Source organism: Vanacampus margaritifer, chromosome 19 (genome assembly GCF_051991255.1).
Source record: "Vanacampus margaritifer isolate UIUO_Vmar chromosome 19, RoL_Vmar_1.0, whole genome shotgun sequence".
Lineage (NCBI taxonomy): Eukaryota > Metazoa > Chordata > Actinopteri > Syngnathiformes > Syngnathidae > Vanacampus > Vanacampus margaritifer.
The window spans coordinates 2,870,616-2,887,382 of record NC_135450.1 but is presented as its reverse complement, the minus strand read 5'-3'; the positions used below and the strand labels follow the sequence as shown (position 1 = coordinate 2,887,382).

The following is a 16,767-nucleotide window of genomic DNA, read 5'->3' as shown; positions in this document are numbered from 1 at the left end:
AGGCCTACTGGAAAAGCTGACTACTGACTATGGTATTGAACCTCAGACTAATTTTAAGGAGTAATGGGCTCTTTGCACAAATCCACTACTTCCTGATCTCAATATCACGCCTTCATTTCTTGTCAGGTCTAAGTTATTGCAATTATGCGATTGATGACAAATTAAATGAATGATGGATCATCCAACAAATGACAAAAAGTTGTTCTGAAATTATAACAGCATCGTCAATTGTTCAAGTTGCTTTATGACGATTGACAAATGTCAAAATGCATCGCTTTCCTAATCCAGAAAAAGAGATAGATCAGTACGTCAAAGTATTCAGCTTTGATTTTATTAGTTATTCCCATCAGTTTCTTTCTTTTTGCAATTCGAAGATGTGAATGCATTTAGGTAATATTTGCCATATGTATTGAAGAATAGTTGACGCTTCAACTATAACCAGTACAAAATGAAGAATTTATAATAGTCCTGTTCTTGTTGTATATTTCTAAGTTCTGTTCAGTTCCGTACTACGGTAGACTGTACAATTTGTACATATTCGCTGTGTCAAAAAATTTAAGTAAAGGCATAAAATGTGAAACGCGTGTTGATTTCTCAGGAACTGTTGCAATTTCTACATGGAATTTGAATATGCTTTTACTGTGTTTGCAACACAGAATAAGTTGTTTGTTGGTATCATTTAGAAAAGCATTGAAGCCTTAACTGTTTCATTCATGTGCACAAATAGAAAAAAAGTCTTATCTTTTCAGGCTCAGATGAATGTTTATATTAAAAGGGTGTACCGGTAACTTGAATTATGCACTCCATGGGTGTGGGCTATGTCCTCAGCAGTGGGAGGTATGTTTACTGACCGAACGAACGAATGCAAGTTAAGCAATCTGTCAGACAAGCTGACCTCTCTACCAGGAAACTGGGTTGATGAAATCAAAAACAATCACGAGTTGAGTTGGACACACTAAAACAAGAAGCTATGGGCGTTATGCTGATGTGAGTCAATCAAACCAAACCCATTTCACTTGGCTGTATTTAAGTCTCGTCCTTGTTCTCGAAACAATTGTGGTTCTTTTCTTTTGACATATTTTCTGGCAACTGGAAGTGTTTCAGGCAAGTATATATATATATATATTTATGTTTAAATAGTACGTATTTGTTATGTTATGTTCATATGAGGCACAATATTATACACAGTAGCAGCCTATGCTTCCTCAATGATGGCTTAATTATTTTTATTAAATTGCGTCATTACTTTGAGATTTCTGAGCTTATATTTGACAAAAGACATTTCATGATGAAGATCAGAGGTGCCTAAGCCAGATCCTCGAGAGCCCCTATCCATCTTGTTTTCTATGGCCCCGTCCAAACTGAAGCAAAGCCGGCTTCGTTTCTCAAACAAATCTCGTACACACAGAAGCGGTTCAAGACTTGCGTGTGTCCAAAAAAAGACGCTGAGGAAGTTTAATGGTTGTAATGTATAGGCCAAGTCTGGAGTGGTGCTGTAGCGCAGCCACAGAGAGTAAAAAGCGTAGAAGAAGAATCAGCGAAGAAGAAGAAGAAGAAGACAAACACTTTTTTAAAACTTTATTGCAATCTACTAAACAAACATGGCTTTGCATGTATCGAAACAACATGAGAAAGACGGACATAGGAGAAGTGACAATGGCGGGGGATTCAAGTATAACATCGCTTGTTGAACGTGGGAATAAAGAAGCAAAATATTTTGTTGCAAAAGCATAAGCAAGCTAAGGAGGCTGCGCAAAACGACTACGACACGGCTATCCGCCACTGTTGTTGACAGACTGACCGTTTGCGCGCAGTCATGCGAGAATTGGCGCATACGTAATCAATCTGCGTCAATGCGTTGTCATCGAGCTTCGAAAATTACTGTGATGACTGTCATCACTGTGATCGGTTTCAAGCTCCGAAACAGTGGCATCGTGTGGACAAACGGCCTAAACGGTAAGAAACTTGTGAGGATACACAAGGGCCTATGTCTCCCTCCTCCAAAGCAGCTGAATCCAATGATCAGCTCATCAGCAAGCTTTCAAAAAAGCTTGATAAGGTTCCTGATCATGAATCAGGTGTGTTAGTAAAGGAAAGGAAAGCTTTGAGGGTTTAAAAGGCGTCATCTGCTTTGGCTAATGGTACATTAAACACCAATCAAGGGTTGAGCATTTTTTGGCGGTGCGATTGCACTTTATAGTCAATGTAGTTCGCACAGGCGGGCACCGATGCGTGCAGCGGGACACTAGGTGCATCACACTTAAAATCCGCACATTCACATATTCACCAACGGTTGAAAATCAATAAATACATTTGTTCGCACCAGCTAATCGGCTTCGGGAACGGACTGCAAAGCCACCCGCAGAAAGCAGTAAGTGTTTCCGTGTTTAAAAGCTTAAGTATTTAGCACTGCCACCAGGATGCCGGTAAAAAAGTGGAAGCGTTCCAGGGGCTCTTATAAAAAAAAAAGGGAAGGCGCTACAGGAGAAAGAGTGGCTCACCTGTACTGCAGTACACGGCAGTTCTGTCCTTTTTCGAAATTTGTGAGCTAGATGTTATGGAACAAATAAAAACAAAACAAACTGATTTCGGCAGACTTGTATGAGTCGCTTTTTACATCATTAAATTACATGTGAAAATCATATGACTCCCTCTGTGTGTTAGTCAACCAACTTTTAAACTTCCATCTGCATAGTTGTTTTCTCACGTGCATATTATGTTAATTAAAAACTGTAAATTGACCATAGCTGTGAATGTGAGTACAGATAGCTGTCTAGATTGACTGGTGACCTGTTTTAGGTGTACAATGCCTCTCGCCCATGAGTCAGCTGACTTCAGCTCACGTCTACCCTAAGGACAAGAAATAAGAAAGCTATTTCAATTCAGATGTATGCATTAACCTCCCTAACGCAGTAGGCCTACCTACAGTATATAATATGATGTCAACATTGACTAATAGATCACTGCAATATAGTTGGTATGGCTGAATGGAAATTCATCACAAATAAAATGCCTAGCTTAACCTGCCGCTGTTTCATCTACATCGCATTGTTTGATTTACTGTGGCAAAATCAATATAAGATGTAGGCTACGAAGCATAAACCATGCAGCAGTAACTTGTGCTACATTCATCTATATTGTATTAATTCAGCCACTAGATGGCAGCATTTACGGGCAAATGGAAACAAGAAAAGTTGACGGAGAATAGAGAAACTTTTATGTGATAAAAGTTCGTTTTACTCAGCAGATTTTTGGTGTGTTTTCCTTCTCAAAAACTCACTTTTAACATGATCTATAACATGACAGGCCTTTTTAAAAGTAAATAACGGGCAGACTGGCAGTAAACTTTGAACTACTTCATGTAGAAAACGAACTTTCCCAACACTGATGACAGTATATGAAGTTACCACAAGTGTTTTCAGTATACTGTATACTATAAATAATATTTATAGCATTCCTTCTCGTCCATGTGTTTGAACAGGAAATGTGCAAATTCATTGACATTACAAGATTGAAAAGAAAATCAATGTAAAGCATGGACCAGATAACTAAAAATGTAAAATAATTTAAAGTAATAATTACCACGTTTTGTTTTTGTTTTTTCTTCCCATGGAGCAGAGCAGACAGAGAGACTGTCTCTCTTGCTACATTGGCCGCATTGTCAAATCCTGTCTCTGCTAATCTGTCACTGTGACACTGTCAAATCTGCAGCTAGAGAGTGCAACATGCACAAACCTATGGGACAGACAGGAGGTGAATTCATGGTTGAATGGTTAGAAAACAAAAAGAGAGAGAGAAGCAAATTATAGTCATAATGTGATATATTTGCTGGTAGAAACTGCTGAGGTTGATAACCGCTGCAGTATGTCCAGTTAGAACATAGCTTGTCCAGGTGAGGCAATAATCAGACCATCTTATCTCTTTCTGTTGTTTAATTGTGGGGTGAGGGTGGGGGTTTATGTGTGTGTGTGTGTGATTTATGTAATGCAAATACAATACAACACAAATTAATCAATGCTACTTAGTTGGGCTACTTAACGATTCATAAAGTCCAAAATAGTACAAGTACCATTAACTTAAATGAATGTATATGACTTAGAACTATTAATAACGTAACATTGAGGCATCTACCCGCTAATGCGCGCACGCATTGAGAAATTAGAATTTATAGCAAAGCTTGAACGTGTAGCGACCAACTTCGTTTGTCTGTTGATTCGCGCGGGTTTTAACAACAAGCATAGGTGGCCTAACTATAATTGAAACGGTGCCAATAAACTGACCGACAGAGGGCGCCGCAACCTCCCAAACACAGTTCAACCTGGCCTTTTTAATAGTGACATTCATCCAACGGCTGTAACGTTCCAACAATAATGTTAATCCGACCGCTAACTAATACTAATGTATTAGCTCGTAGCATGGAGCCATAGTAGCCACTTGTTGACTTACTGTAATTGTGTGTGAAGTTGTTTTCCATCAAAAAAATGAGAGAAAATTTTATGTGAAATAGTTTTAGATCATTATCTGCTGACCCCAAAAAATAAAAATAAAAATATAGGGGTAAAATGTTTGTCCTGACTAAACCTAAAGACTAAAATGATGACAGTTTTTGTTGACTAAAACTAGACAAATAAAATTGTGTTTTCTTGGACTAAAATATAGACTAAAATGCTAGATTTATAAAAACTGGATGATGTAGGAATAATTATGTTAAAAACTAAAAAAGCGCGATTAAAACCTAAATAAAACTGAAACTAAATTTAAAAATAGCTGATAAAATTAAGACTACTGTACATGCAGATTTACCATTCTTCTGTATACATCACATTTTTTGTTGTTGTTGTTGAAATTATCTTTTTTTTTTTTTTTTACTGAAATTTAAATTATTTCCTTGACACCTGTATGTTTTCCTCTTCCTCAGATGATAGTTATTAGCCATGAGTGACTGGTCATACCTGTCCAAACTTCTCCACAAGGTCCAATCTCACTCCACTGTGGTAGGAAAGATCTGGATGAGTGTCCTCTTCGTGTTCAGGATCTTCGTGCTGGGCGCTGCTGCAGACAATGTGTGGGCAGATGAATTGTCCGAGTTCTATTGTGACTCTAAAGAACCGGGATGTAAAAACTCCTGCTATAATTGGATGTTCCCCATGTCCTATGTGCATTACTGGGTGCTGCAAATCACATTTGTGTCAACTCCAACCCTGGTATACCTTGGCCATGCTGTCTTCATCATACACAAGGAGAAGAAAATGATCGAGCTGGAGCAGAGCAAAATAAAGGGAAATGCAGTGAAGACACCTAAATACACAGATGAAAGAGGGAAAGTGAAAATTAAAGGCATCTTGTTTTGCACATACATGACCCAGCTGGTGTTCAAAGTCATCCTGGAGGTGGGCTTCACCATTGGACAGTTCTATGTCTTTGGCCCTCTCAAAGTTGTCGCACATTTTCATTGTAAGAATTCACCACCTTGTGCAATGGAGAGCGGTTCCAGGTGTTACATTTCACGTCCAACAGAGAAGACTATCTTCATCTACTTCATGCTTGCAGTTTCTGGTATTTCGGTTCTCCTCAATATTATTGAGATTGCGTACCTGCTGTGCAAAAAAAGGCAAAGTGCAAAGAAACAGCTGGCAGCTCCGTCTCATGTGCACACTCCGATATCCTGTACACCAAACAACCCACCATGGGGAGCTCTAAGAAACCAATATGGAGGCTATCCTCTGTTGCCTCTACGTACTCAAGTCACCATGGGCTTAAACAGCGATGACAGTCACATCCACTCAGAGTGAAAACAAGGACAATTCAAGTACTCCATCGACCATTTGTCCATCTGGGAGAGAGATTGAATTCAACTTTTATTTTTTATTTTTTAATGTTTTATATTCATTATGTGACAAATATTGTGCTATGATAAATGTGTGGGCTCTACAAACCAATCCCAGAATTGTATCAAATGTAGGTGAATGTCACAAAAATTAATGAGTGAATGAATCTTTATTCAAACATGATTTTTAAAAAAAAGGGTCAAAACACAATGAAAAACAAGCAAATCACTGTTCCCAAAGGAAGACGTCGTAGCTTATTGTGCCCTACCTCTGTACCTGTTACTTCCAAGAGCATTAATAATTACTTTAATTATAACATCATATTCACCTTATTTATACTTCTTCATTTTTAGGATTGAAAACAATGCATGCAATAATACATAAATAATATCAACCTCCACAATGCTGTACAAACATAGATAAAACAACATCTTTGTATCCAAAAGATTGAATTGTCGCTCCCTTTCCTTCATACATTTTTCTGTTATAACAATATTTCTGTTTTCCTTCAATTTATCTTCAAACCCATTCCATATAGAACTATATGTACCTGGTCCTGGGATTAGTACGATCATTCATTACCCTTGTCAAAGTTACACTGTAACAAATTTCTGTAAAATCTACAGTGAAAAAAATACATAATTTTCTTGTTTTTTTATTTTAAAGTATTTAACTGTATACAGCAATGCATTGTGAGTAAAACAAAGTGCAATATGGGTAAAAAAAAAAAAAAAGTACAGTAATTTGCTGTATAATTAGCTAAATGGTAATAATAATATTATTAATAAAATAATATTTAATTAATGGTAAATGCTTGTCAATAATATTTTTCATGATTTTTTTAATTTGAATTCTAAATCGTGCATGATAAGGGTTTTCCCACTTCGGTGTTTCCACTGTAAATCTTGAGTTTTATAAGAATGAAACACCTATGTGCAAAGTTAGAGGGAGCGAAGTATATATATAAAAAATATTGTTGTCTAATATTAGCCCTTAATTTTATACCAGTAATCCTGTTCAGGTTTGTGAACAGATGTTATGGAACAAATAAAAACAAAACAAACTGATTTCGGCAGAGTTGTATGAGTCGCTTTTTACATCATTAAATTACATGTGAAAATCATATGACTCCCTCTGTGTGTTAGTCAACCAACTTTTAAACTTCCATCTGCATAGTTGTTTTCTCACGTGCATATTATGTTAATTAAAAACTGTAAATTGACCATAGCTGTGAATGTGAGTACAGATAGCTGTCTAGATTGACTGGTGACCTGTTTTAGGTGTACAATGCCTCTCGCCCATGAGTCAGCTGACTTCAGCTCACGTCTACCCTAAGGACAAGAAATAAGAAAGCTATTTCAATTCAGATGTATGCATTAACCTCCCTAACGCAGTAGGCCTACCTACAGTATATAATATGATGTCAACATTGACTAATAGATCACTGCAATATAGTTGGTATGGCTGAATGGAAATTCATCACAAATAAAATGCCTAGCTTAACCTGCCGCTGTTTCATCTACATCGCATTGTTTGACAAAATGTGGCAAAATCAATATAAGATGTAGGCTACGAAGCATAAACCATGCAGCAGTAACTTGTGCTACATTCATCTATATTGTATTAATTCAGCCACTAGATGGCAGCATTTACGGGCAAATGGAAACAAGAAAAGTTGACGGAGAATAGAGAAACTTTTATGTGATAAAAGTTCGTTTTACTCAGCAGATTTTTGGTGTGTTTTCCTTCTCAAAAACTCACTTTTAACATGATCTATAACATGATAGGCCTTTTTAAAAGTAAATAACGGGCAGACTGGCAGTGAACCCTTTTGTGACCATGGCAAATGTTTCGTGTGTTATAGTTGAAAGATTTGCGTTCAAATCATGAGAAACATAAGTTTCGGCTCCATTCAAATCAACTGTCTTTCTGTCGAAATTTTATTAAATTTAATGGGACATATTCAAACAAAAATGGTTAGACAACTTTTTTTTCCTGTATAAGACACATTAAAGTAAAACAAAACAAAAGTTTCCCGAAAATGTGTTTTAATAAGACACGAATTAGTTATTTGTCTTTCTGAGGTGCTTTGAACTTTTTCCCATGTTGGCCTGCCTTAAAAAGTATTTTTTTTCTTTCTTTCTTTTTTCATCCTCATGGAGTGCGAGATGGTCTTCGGGTTTGACGTCAAGGTCAGGTGACTCCCTCTTCTGACGGGACACTTATAAGGGAAGTTGGATAAGTTAGGCTCAGTTTCCCGTCTGGTCCTAAACTTGGATGTCGACTTTTCTGGAGCGTGATTTTCAATTAACGTAACGTAAAGGGAACCACGGGCTCCCTGTTTTCCTCTTTGTAACTTTCCAGGTAAGTTTGAAGCTTCAAATGTTCCATACTTCATTATAAGTAAGCCTCTAAATATTGTGTGTGGACAGAGAAATTGAGAAATTGAACTGTGCTTTTTGAAAATGGGAATTTAGATAATTATTTGCAATAGAAATTTCAATATGGATCCAAATGTTTTCTTCTAAGAAAAAACACTTTATTATTATTATTATTATTATTATTATTATTATTATTATTTTTGTTTTTAAAGACCACTTTAAAACTTGTGTAGCACTATGGACCACTGATCCTGACCCTAGAACCTTAGAGTGAGTCACTTTAAAGCTGTTAAACAACCTCAAAAAGATTGTTCAGCAGCTGCGGAATAGCAGGAAACCTCAAACTGGGACTTGTTTTTCCATTCATATCCTGTGTCTTCTGTGCGGGCCATTGTGTTGGATATGTCTGTGCTGTCTGAATCATTTACTACCAAAGTCATTCATGTAGAAAGTGGCGGGAATTTCTGCATCTAGTCACTACAAAATCATTTAATATCACTTGGCATGATTGACTTAGGTGCATTTTAGTGGCTGACTAACCATAAAATAACTTATTACTTCCACAACTCTCTAGGTTGCGGTATAAGGTGCATTGTTTTGCAACAAGATCAATTTGGGAACATGTGGCGGTAATTTATAAGATCAGAAAAGTCTCAAGATGAACAAGGTCTTAATGAGGATTAAGATTCTTGTATGAAGAAAGAAATGAATATTGGCAATATTTGCACCGATTGAAAAAAAAGTATGGTAGAATATTTGTTAGGATTTGGTAATATTTAATTACATTTGTGTGTTGACTGGTAAAGCAGCGTTTATTCCTTTCACCATAATCTTGAGTGGAGAAAAAAAAAGTCCAGCATGTCATAAGTGTCACTCGGGTTCTAATTGAATGAAAATGTGTCAAACTATGCAGGTTTTAGTGCTTTGCTGAAATAATGATTGCTTTGCAGTAATTTGCGGAATGCTATTAGGCCTTCTTCAGCTGAATTTCTGTTAACCCTATAAAGCAGGGGTGGGCACACTTGGTCCTAGAGGGCTGGAGTCCTGCAGGTTTTGCAGGTTTCCAACACAAACTGATTCCAATCAACAGAAACGTTATCAGGCTATGCAGAGCTTGCTGATGAGCTAATCATATATCAGCTGTGTTGGAGAAGGGAAACATCCAAAACCTGCAGGACTCCGGCCCTCAAGGACCGCGTTTGCCCACCACTGCTATAAAGCATGAACCATGAAATATATGAGAGAAAATCTTGATTATTTGTAAATAGAGTATTTATTGGTCCAACAAAACTCCCCCCTCGTCCCAACTTTTTTTTTTGAAAATCAACTTCCACATGACTTTTTACTTGTCATATTTGATACATCCGGTCACAAAGCTTTAAATTCCTACATTTATAACTGTCAAAAATATAATAATAAACAAACAAATTAAAATATATTAGTATTTCCAAAAATCAGAAAGAACATTTCCCACTATTAATGAGTATAAGTGTCTCTCCTTTCTCAATTGGGGCGATGTTGCAAAGTTTCTGAAAAGCCATCAGCTGGGTGATACTGCCCTCTAATGGATTATCCGTGCAATGCATGTGCCAAATCATATACGTCAAGGTTTTAATTGGGGGGGGATATTATACTCATGAAATAGAGGGCTCAAAATGTCTTGTATTTATAATATGAAACGTTTGGCTTCATAGGGTTTAAGTTCACAGCATTCACAGGCAATTTAGGCCTTTATGTGTCAAGTTTGGATGTTTTGATCTTGGGATGTAGTCGAGTTTACGCTTAGTTAAAAAAAAATGTCGAGCTACATTAGGTAATTAAGTTTTGTGTGACGTTAGTGTGAATATGTCGATCTTGTGATTGAGTGTTAATCAGTTCATGGTGTGCTCCACTTCTCAGTTGGGCTCCAAATTCCATGTGACCATGTTTAGCCTGTAAAAATAAAATGTATAGATGGCACAGAGTTGTGTCATAATGGTGAACACTAAGCTGTCAACAGGACAGTGTGAGCACTGTGGAAAGAAGCTCACAGCAGGGCTTTCCGGTCCGCTCCACACACACTTTACAATGTTACATTGACTTCACATTCTCATAAATGAGCAACTTTATTCCTGCAACATCTCGATGAAGAACTTGGCAGATCATTTTGGTGTTCACTGAAGCTTCATGTTTGCTACGTCTCATTTATGCTTCTTCATGCCACATTCTAGAGGTGAAACAACCTGCATCGTTAACACTGTACAATAAACACACAATTAGAGGTTGGAAACGGCAACAATATAAACAAATTGTAGGTTTTTAAAATGACCAAAAGCAGTTTGTTTACAAGCATTCTCACATGACATGGGCTCAAGGGAATGCTGAAAGAGTGCAGCAGGAACATACTTAATCTAAAATCCCCTCATGTGACTGAAATGTTTTTATTCGAGAGCTCCAACCAGTTTGATCTGGAATAATCCAAAATTAACACCTTCATTTCTATAAGGGTGAAAAAGTTTACTTTATATCTTTTATTTCCACAAACCTAATCTTGATGATTCATGGATATGTATCTGATCCGGGTTGCCTGATTTATGTAATGAGTCATTTAATGAGTTATATTGGGTGTTAGAAAGGGACATACTTTTTTTCTCTCTCAAATTTACAAGATTGTATTGCTGTGCGTGACCAAAACGTCTGCTCTCAGCAACTGAATTAGTTTGTGAGGTTTGTTTCACAAAGACCAATAAACTCCAACAATATACTGAAGGCACTATTGGAACACTTGACGTTGCAACTACCAAATCCAGTAAAATCATTCAGATTAATATTCCATTTGTGGAATATGAGCTATTAAGCAAAATCCAGCTATTTTTATCCAATTCAGGGGGAAGCCATTTTGCCACTTGCTGTCGACTAGAGCTGCCAAAAGGAATCGACAAGTAATTGATTATGAAATTAATCTACAACTATTTTAGTAATCGTTTGGAGCAATCTTTTTTATTTGAAATTGTCCAAATCCTCTGATTTCATCATATCAACAGTAATTGTTGACTGATTTCTGTAGGCCTTAGTGAAAAAAGACTATTACTAGATTATCTTCTGTGTTTAATCAAAATAAGACATTTGCAAACATCTGTTTTTACTTTGGAAAACAATGACCGAACTGCTAACGTAGTACAACATCAACCCTCCTTGATAAAAGCTGCTGTATTTTGCTGCTTAAGTCATATTCCACTAATGCAATATTAACCAGAATATCATATTTAGACTAGTGGGGCTGCATAGAACATATTGTTGTCAATAATTTTTCTAGTCTGTAGCCTTTGGTTTGTTTTCATGTCAAAATATTGAGGTCATTTCTTTAATTTTAAATGATGCAAGTAATTAACCAATTAAAACATAAGGATGAGAGTGTGCAGTGGATCAAAAAATGTTGAAGATGTCCTCATAACATTTTATATCGAAATAATTAACACATAACAGGTGCTGTTTTAATCAAGCTATTAATTTTGATTAATCAAAAATCTAAGATGTGATTAATCTCATTTAAAAATGTAATCATTTGACAGCTCTCAGCATGCGTTGCAGTGAGAGCTTCATATGGGTTGGGCCAAATTGGTTCTAATCTCAAACCTGTCCTAATTTATCCAATTCTTACATGTTGATTTTTTTCTTTTTCCAGCCAAGACTCCTTGAGGATGGGTGATTGGAGCGCTCTTGGCCGCCTGTTGGATAAGGTCCAGGCGTATTCCACCGCCGGGGGGAAGGTCTGGCTCTCTGTCCTCTTCATCTTCCGAATCTTGGTCCTGGGCACGGCAGTCGAATCCGCCTGGGGAGATGAGCAGTCTGCCTTCAAATGTAACACCCAACAACCTGGTTGCGAGAACGTCTGCTATGACAAATCCTTCCCCATCTCCCACGTCAGATTCTGGGTCCTCCAGATTATCTTCGTGTCAACCCCTACGCTACTTTACCTGGCTCATGTCTTTTACCTGAACAGGAAGGAGCAGAAACTGAACAGGAAGGAGGAAGAGCTTAAAGTTGTACAAAATGACGGAGGAGATGTTGACCTCCCTCTGAAGAAAATTGAAATGAAAAAGCACAAGTATGGCATTGACGAGCACGGCAAAGTCAAGATGAAGGGGGCACTACTCAGAACCTACATCGTCAGCATTTTTTTCAAATCCATGTTTGAAGTGGGCTTTCTCGTGATCCAGTGGTACATATACGGCTTCAGCCTGTCAGCAGTCTACACCTGTGAGAGGTCTCCATGCCCGCATAGGGTGGACTGTTTCCTGTCACGTCCCACAGAAAAGACCGTCTTTATTATCTTCATGCTGGTGGTTTCGCTGGTGTCCCTGCTGCTTAACGTCATTGAGCTCTTCTATGTGTTCTTCAAGAGGATCAAAGATCGTGTGAAGGGCCAACAGCAGCCCACTCTCTACCCTACTTTAAGCCCAACCCCAAAGGAACTCTCCACGACCAAGTATCCTTACTATAATGGCTGCTCTTCCCCTACCGCCCCACTCTCACCCATGTCCCCCCCAGGTTACAAGTTGGCCACAGGAGAGAGGGGGACAGGCTCTTGTCGTAATTTTAACAAGCAGGCCCATGAGCAGAACTGGGCCAATTATTCCACGGAGCAGAACCGCCTTGGCCAGATTGGAGGAGGAGGGAGCACTATTTCAAACTCGCACGCGCAAGCCTTTGATTTCCCCGATGATACCCACGAGCATAAGAAACTGTCCTCATCGGCTGGACACGAGATGCAGCCTATGCCACTGATGGACGCCCGGCCCTGCAGCCGGGCCAGCAGCCGGATGAGCAGCCGGGCCAGGCCAGACGACCTGGATGTGTAAACCTGGCTGGCAGCCTGAGAATCAGGAAACAATCACTTAGGTGTCAACAGGAGCTGGGTGGGGCTAAATTCACTTACTGTCTTTGACGTAGAGACTCTTAGTTTATCAAGAGACGTTCAAACTTGTTACGTAACACTGTCAAAAGGTACAAGTTGAAAATAGTTTTTGATGACCCATTTGCGTACATCACCTAACCTAGCCTTAACATTTGGAGGACCAAAACTGCCAAAATTTAAAATAAATAAATGACTACAAAAATAAATTAATAAAAGTGAAATTAAAAACATATAAAAAATAGAAATAAAAAAAATACAAAAATAAATAAAAATGAAATAAACAACTATATATATATATATATATATATATATATATACTTTGTTTTATATTTATATTTATTTTTAGTATTTATTTTAGATTTTTTTTAAATATCCCTTTTATTTTCATTTTTCTTCATTTATTTATTTGTTTAGTCATTTATTTATTTTTAATTTAGGCAGTTTTGGTCCCCCATATTAACAGAGCTCACCCGTAGAAGTGGGTGAAAAGCACAGGTGATCCTGAGATCGAGCCCCAGCGGAACACAGTGCCCAATATGATTTACTTGACTTAAATTTGTTTCATATTAATTGAACACTCTGTGGACAGCAGGACATCTCAGTTTTATTTACTGTGGTATGGTTTAGAATAGCTAACTATGATTTTGTGTTTCCAACGTGAAAGTGTGATGCTTGGTAAACACCAACGCAAGATCATGCATATGCAGGGTTGGGGAATTCAGGTCCAGAAAGTAAAAACCCTGCCCCAGTTTGGCTTTAGCCACAGGTGCTTCTACTCAACAAGTGGGGACAAGCTCTTTTGCCTGCCATATACAGTAAATTCCGTAAAGTAAATTTTACTCTAAATTGAGTCTATTTGGTCCTACTTTAAATACAGTAGATTATAATTTACACTTGGAAGAGAGTAAAATATTCAGAGTAAATTTTGGTCAAAGTATTTTTGGTGTGTATAAGAAAATGTTCCTATGTCATGAAAAAAATGTAATAAATCATTTTTTTCACTCAGAAATTCTAAGTAAATTTTGCAAGGAGAGATTTTGACTAAATTTTACTAGTTCATTAAAAAAAAGAAGTTACACAAGGGATGAGGAACTAACTCACGACCTTCATCTTGGAAGACTGCCACTCTACCACCTGAGCTATGCAACTCCTACTGTTTGCTTAAATCCAAAAGGAGACCAACGATGTTTTTGAGTTATGAAGATTCCAGCTGACATGACCGATATACTAAGACACAGCAGGATTTTAATTTTACTCTCTTGCAAGTGTAAATTTTACTCTATTTAGAGTGGGACCAAATAGACTCAGTTTAGAGTCAAATTTGGGTTAAAGTCAACCTGTGGTAGGGTTTTGACTTCCTGGATCTGGATTCCCCAAGCCTGTGTATATGTTCATAGCTTCATAGTTCCAAAAACTTATAACTTGGGATATATACCATACTGAACGAACTGTTCTGCTTGGTGGATTCACAGCAATAGGTGAGAACTGAAAGTAATGCTTCATTACTGCAAATTAATAAAGCCTCATTCGGCTATAATCGTATTTTACAAATATTAGATGATTAAGATGATTAAGAGTTGAAATGCAAACATTTAAAACACCTACTTTCATTGCCCTTTGTCTTTCCATTGATAGCAAGCAATCATATTATTATTTTGGTTTTTATTTTTTTGCAAAACAGGGTTTGGGGGAGATTGCTGAATATGTATTGCTTGGGGTGTGATGGAAACCTACAACTCCGATAGAGAATTGACTACTATTCAATATAGCTTACTCATAGTCCTCATTTTATGTTAACTCACCATTAGCTGTGTATTTATTGGCCATTTCTACAGTTCAACAGTCAGTCTGGATGTTTTTTTCCTGATAAACTTTGAATTTATGTGGCGTTTCATTCTGTGGAGTTATGTGTTTTGTTTTGTTTTTCCTTAAAGGAGTATGTTAGTAGTGGCAGGATTGATGGATCAGACTGTTCTAACACAGCAGTCTATTAGTTGGTAAAAATATTGATTCCTTTTTCATATTTGTAGGAAGTTGGGAGACCGCTGAACATTTTTTCCCACATATTTGAATGAATGATCTTGTTAGCGCTTTTTTTTTTTGTCTCAAACTCTATGTCAGCGTTGCTGCTTGAGAACTAGTTACTTACTGTAGTACTGTAAATCAAGTGCCACGATGAAAATGTGAGTTTTTAGAAGACTTCTGATAGATCTGGACTAATATTTAGTCAGTTATATTAAAATATATGCCAATGTAGCTCCACAACTACAAAACATTAGAATAAATCTCAATTTGTGCTTTGAAAATGAGTCAACACATCGTTCCGTCGGTACTTACATGTGTCATGGATCTTTCAGCTACAATGGCATTCGCACTGAGATCTAGGTGAGAAATATATGTTAATATGATGCACCCACAACGTGAGAAGAGTTTTCTGATTTACATGTTGCTAATTTATTTCATAACAGAGAAATCACTACAGTGCGAGACATCCAACTGCTACTTTATTTGTTCTGGGCCAGATGTGAATATTTCCCGGACAAATCGGGAGAAATAGTAATTTGTTACAGCAGTTCAGACAGTGCTAATCCATGTACAGTATAAGTGCATGATAGCAAAGCAAACAGTCATTTGTTGTATCTGTGAAAACTGTATTAACCAATAAATGTTTCTTTATTCTTAATGATCTAATTTGACTGTTTTATTGATTTTGTTTCATTTTGCATTTTAAGATCTGTAAAACACATTTCAAAAGAATATCTACTGTGTTCATGGATAATTTTTGGTTCGTGGACAGTCTTGGTATTGACACAAGCCTCAACTTGACAAAGTTCTCGCCATTTTGAAGCCAACTCAATGAATTGTTTTGTGAAGAACATTTTAAACATGAATTGCTCTCCTATGGCGCTGCGGATCACAAAAGTCACGGTTTGGATCGGATCACGGATTTGAGTCATAGATCGGATAGTTTTTCGGATTAAAAAAAACAAGGATAAATAGTACTTTGCCTTTATTTATTTTGTAAAGGGTTTTTTCATTAAAAAAATCAATTCAAAATGTTCAGTCGACAGCAGGTGGTAGAAATAGTTTTTAAAGGTATTAATTATGGATGGAAAAATAATGAAGTTATCGAAATTCATTCTGGACAAAATATTAACATTTTACTGCTGAAAATGGCTCAATGAGTCAAGTATCCCTTTCAGTGCAATATGAGGGAGAAACATTCTTAGTTGGTTCATGATTTCATGTGTAAAATAACAAGGTATTAATGGCTTAAAGTTGTTTTTGCCTCCTTAACATGTCAGAATGGTATGATCTGTTGCACCACTACTCTCTTCAGATGGCTGCCTTCCCTGCTGCAGAAGTAGTAAGGCCCCTTCTATTCTGTCAAACCTAAGCAAAATTTGAGAGAGAGCTCAACTTTTTAGTGAATTGCAATATTTCTGAAAGGTTCCAATCTGGCTTTAGAATAAACCAAAGCACCAAGACTGCGCTTGTTAAGATTTAGAATTACAATAAACAAACAGTGTTAGTTCTGCTAGATCTAGGCAGCACTGCTTTCGATACGGTCAAGCCCGCTATTCTTTTAAACAGACTAAAATATGTGGCTAGCCTGCTGATGCGGCACATACAGGTAAATAGATTTAATCGTACATCCAAA

The 16,767-nt window shown here is 37.2% G+C and overlaps 2 protein-coding genes across 2 annotated transcripts; both read left to right on the top strand.

Annotated features, from left to right (window-relative positions):
* The first annotated feature begins 1,019 nt into the window (after positions 1–1,019).
* LOC144039730 (gap junction Cx32.2 protein-like) lies at positions 1,020–6,907 on the top strand. The gene is made up of 2 exons (XM_077553370.1): positions 1,020–1,104; positions 4,919–6,907. The coding sequence occupies exon 2, from the start codon at positions 4,935–4,937 to the stop codon at positions 5,790–5,792; it is 858 nt and encodes a 285-aa protein (XP_077409496.1). The 5' UTR covers positions 1,020–1,104; positions 4,919–4,934; the 3' UTR covers positions 5,793–6,907.
* A 1,169-nt stretch (positions 6,908–8,076) lies between these two features.
* gja1b (gap junction protein alpha 1b) lies at positions 8,077–15,789 on the top strand. The gene is made up of 2 exons (XM_077552667.1): positions 8,077–8,192; positions 11,874–15,789. The coding sequence occupies exon 2, from the start codon at positions 11,890–11,892 to the stop codon at positions 13,048–13,050; it is 1,161 nt and encodes a 386-aa protein (XP_077408793.1). The 5' UTR covers positions 8,077–8,192; positions 11,874–11,889; the 3' UTR covers positions 13,051–15,789.
* Positions 15,790–16,767: the final 978 nt, after the last annotated feature.

Coding starts and splice junctions, on each gene's coding strand:
- LOC144039730 (XM_077553370.1), top strand. CDS start 4,935: ATGAGTGACTGGTCATACCTGTCCAAACTTCTCCACAAGGTCCAATCT.
- gja1b (XM_077552667.1), top strand. CDS start 11,890: ATGGGTGATTGGAGCGCTCTTGGCCGCCTGTTGGATAAGGTCCAGGCG.